The sequence below is a fragment of the Myotis brandtii genome, unplaced genomic scaffold, assembly GCF_000412655.1.
Source record: "Myotis brandtii unplaced genomic scaffold, ASM41265v1 scaffold188, whole genome shotgun sequence".
Taxonomy (NCBI): domain Eukaryota; kingdom Metazoa; phylum Chordata; class Mammalia; order Chiroptera; family Vespertilionidae; genus Myotis; species Myotis brandtii.
In genome coordinates, this window is record NW_005356985.1 from 217,628 (window position 1) to 219,745 (window position 2,118).

Consider the following 2,118-nt stretch of genomic DNA (forward strand, 5'->3'; position numbering starts at 1 on the left):
GGGATGAGCAGGCTGGCAGAGGGCGGCCATTGGTGGTGATCAGGCTGGAAGGGGGGGCAGTTGGGGGCGATCAGGCAGGCAGGCAGGTGAGCAGTTAGGAGCCAGCGGGCCTAAACTGACACTCGGACATCCCCCGAGGGGTCCCAGATTGGAGAGGGTGCAGGCTGGGCTGAGGGACACCGCCCCCCCCCCCCCCATGAATTTTTTGCACCAGGCCACTAGTCTATATATAAAACCCTAATATGCAAATAGACCGAATGGTGGACAACCGAACAACCAAACAATCGGTCGCTATGATGTGCGCTGACCACCAGGGGGTGCATCGTAACATGGCGGGCATCGGCAGCAGGCAGCAGAGCGTGGAACATGGTGGGCATTGGCCACGGCAGGATGGTGGAGCAGGTGAGCAGGGGCACCAGACCAAGGCAGGGCGCTGGTTGCTGTTATCAGGGTGAGCCTCTGCTGGTTACTGAAATTCTTTGCTCCCGAATCCATGTACCTGCTGCCGGCACTCAGCATCAGCCCCATCGCTCAGCGCCATTAGTGGGTGTGAGCGGTGGCTGCCATTAGTGGGTGTGAGCAGTGGCTGCCGTCCCCGATCGCCCCAGGGCTTCTCCACCTCCCTCTGCTCCTGAGGGGCGACTGGGGCAGTAGCCACCGCTTGCACCCGCTGACAGCACCGGCCCCACTTGCACCTGTTGGAGGAGCCGGGCGGGGGCACGAACAATGGGCCAAGACCCGCCCCTATGCCCGCCGCAGCCTTGTGGCCCACAGTTCCTTTCAAGTGGCACGAATTCGTGCACTGGGCCCCTAGTTTTTAGATAAAAGGAGAAGGGAGACCAGCAGCTGGCAGTACACACGGCTGAGCACAGTTGTGGGAATCTGTCCCCACTGACTGAGCGTGCGAGTGTGCCCGTGGGCAGGCATGCCAGGTGACAGCAGTGTGTGCATGTCTTGCTGTGGGATGAGGTCAGAAAGCGTAAGAGGCGGCAGAGCCTTTAGAGTCAGGCTGGGCTGCCACCAGTGGAGGTGGTGCCGGTGGACTGTGGGCCGTGGCTCCCATGCGGCACGGGGAGTGGCCACGTGGGGCCCCAGACCCTATGGCCCGAGGAGTGGCCCCATGGAGAGGGGACGACACAAGCTTCCCCAGCACTGGGGTGGGGGGGGTCTTTCTCCCCTCCCCCTCACAGTGCCTGGTGCGGAACCAGCCCAGTGTGAGCAGGTCCGAGCTGATTATAAATAAAATAAGGACATGTGACATCCCATCTGCGCAGGTGAGGGCCGAAGGGCCGCGATGGAGTGCTGGGCCCTGACCCGCAGGGGGGAAGCCTCACAGAAGGAAGCTGGAGGGGGCCTGGACCATGTGGGGACTCGGGGCTCACCCTGCACTGTGCCCAGGGAGCAGCCCCGGCCTGGGCTGAGGACCACCCAGCTTCCCCGGCCCCGAACCCTTACCTGTTCTGTCCACTCCTTCTCGGCTCCTGGCACGAGGGGCCTGGGGTGCTGCTGGGGCCCCGGCTTCTCCCATATCTGGTCCAGGTCCAACTTGGGGTCCAGGAGCTCTGGGCGCTCCACTCTTCTCCTGTTTCACCGAGGAAGTGCCATTGAGCCGGGAGCGGGCCTGGGGCTGTGCCGGCGGCGACGGCTGTGGGCGGGAGGGGCTCGGAGGAGAGGCGCTGGCATCCATCCTGCCGGGAGAAAAGCTGTGGGTCAGACACACCAGGACCGCCCAGCTGGGCCCACTCAGGCCTCCTCTTAGGGAAAGAAAGGAGACAGCGAGGGAACGGCTGGGAGCTGCCCAACATCTCTGTGACCGCAGCCTCACCACAGCCTCGTAGGACCGTCCCCACTTACAGAGGAGGAAACCGAGGGAGCAAACGCACTCAAGGCCAGTGCCGTCCGGCTCCACGGGGCCCAGCAGTCGGGAGCTCAGGCCCCAACATCTGAGACCTCGAGTCCCCGCCTCACGGGGCACGAGCCACACGGCCTGGTATCCCCATCTGAGCAGCGAGAGGGATGCCCTGAAGCAGCCTGGCTGTGGGGGGCTGCCTGGCGGCCTGGCCTCCGTGACCGCCCACCCCAAGTCTGTGACGCTGACCTGACTTGGGAGAGGGGCTC

At 64.2% G+C, this 2,118-nt stretch overlaps 1 protein-coding gene across 1 annotated transcript in view; it reads right to left on the reverse strand.

Moving 5' to 3' along the window:
* Positions 1–1,688, reverse strand: part of WFS1 (Wolfram syndrome 1 (wolframin)) — a 15,583-nt gene extending 13,895 nt beyond the window's left edge. Inside the window, exon 1 of the mRNA XM_014538278.1 lies at positions 1,456–1,688. Within this exon, the coding sequence (XP_014393764.1) occupies positions 1,456–1,687 (232 nt within the window). The 5' untranslated portion in view covers position 1,688. The remainder of the gene's footprint in view (positions 1–1,455) is intronic.
* Between the last annotated feature and the right edge of the window lie 430 nt (positions 1,689–2,118).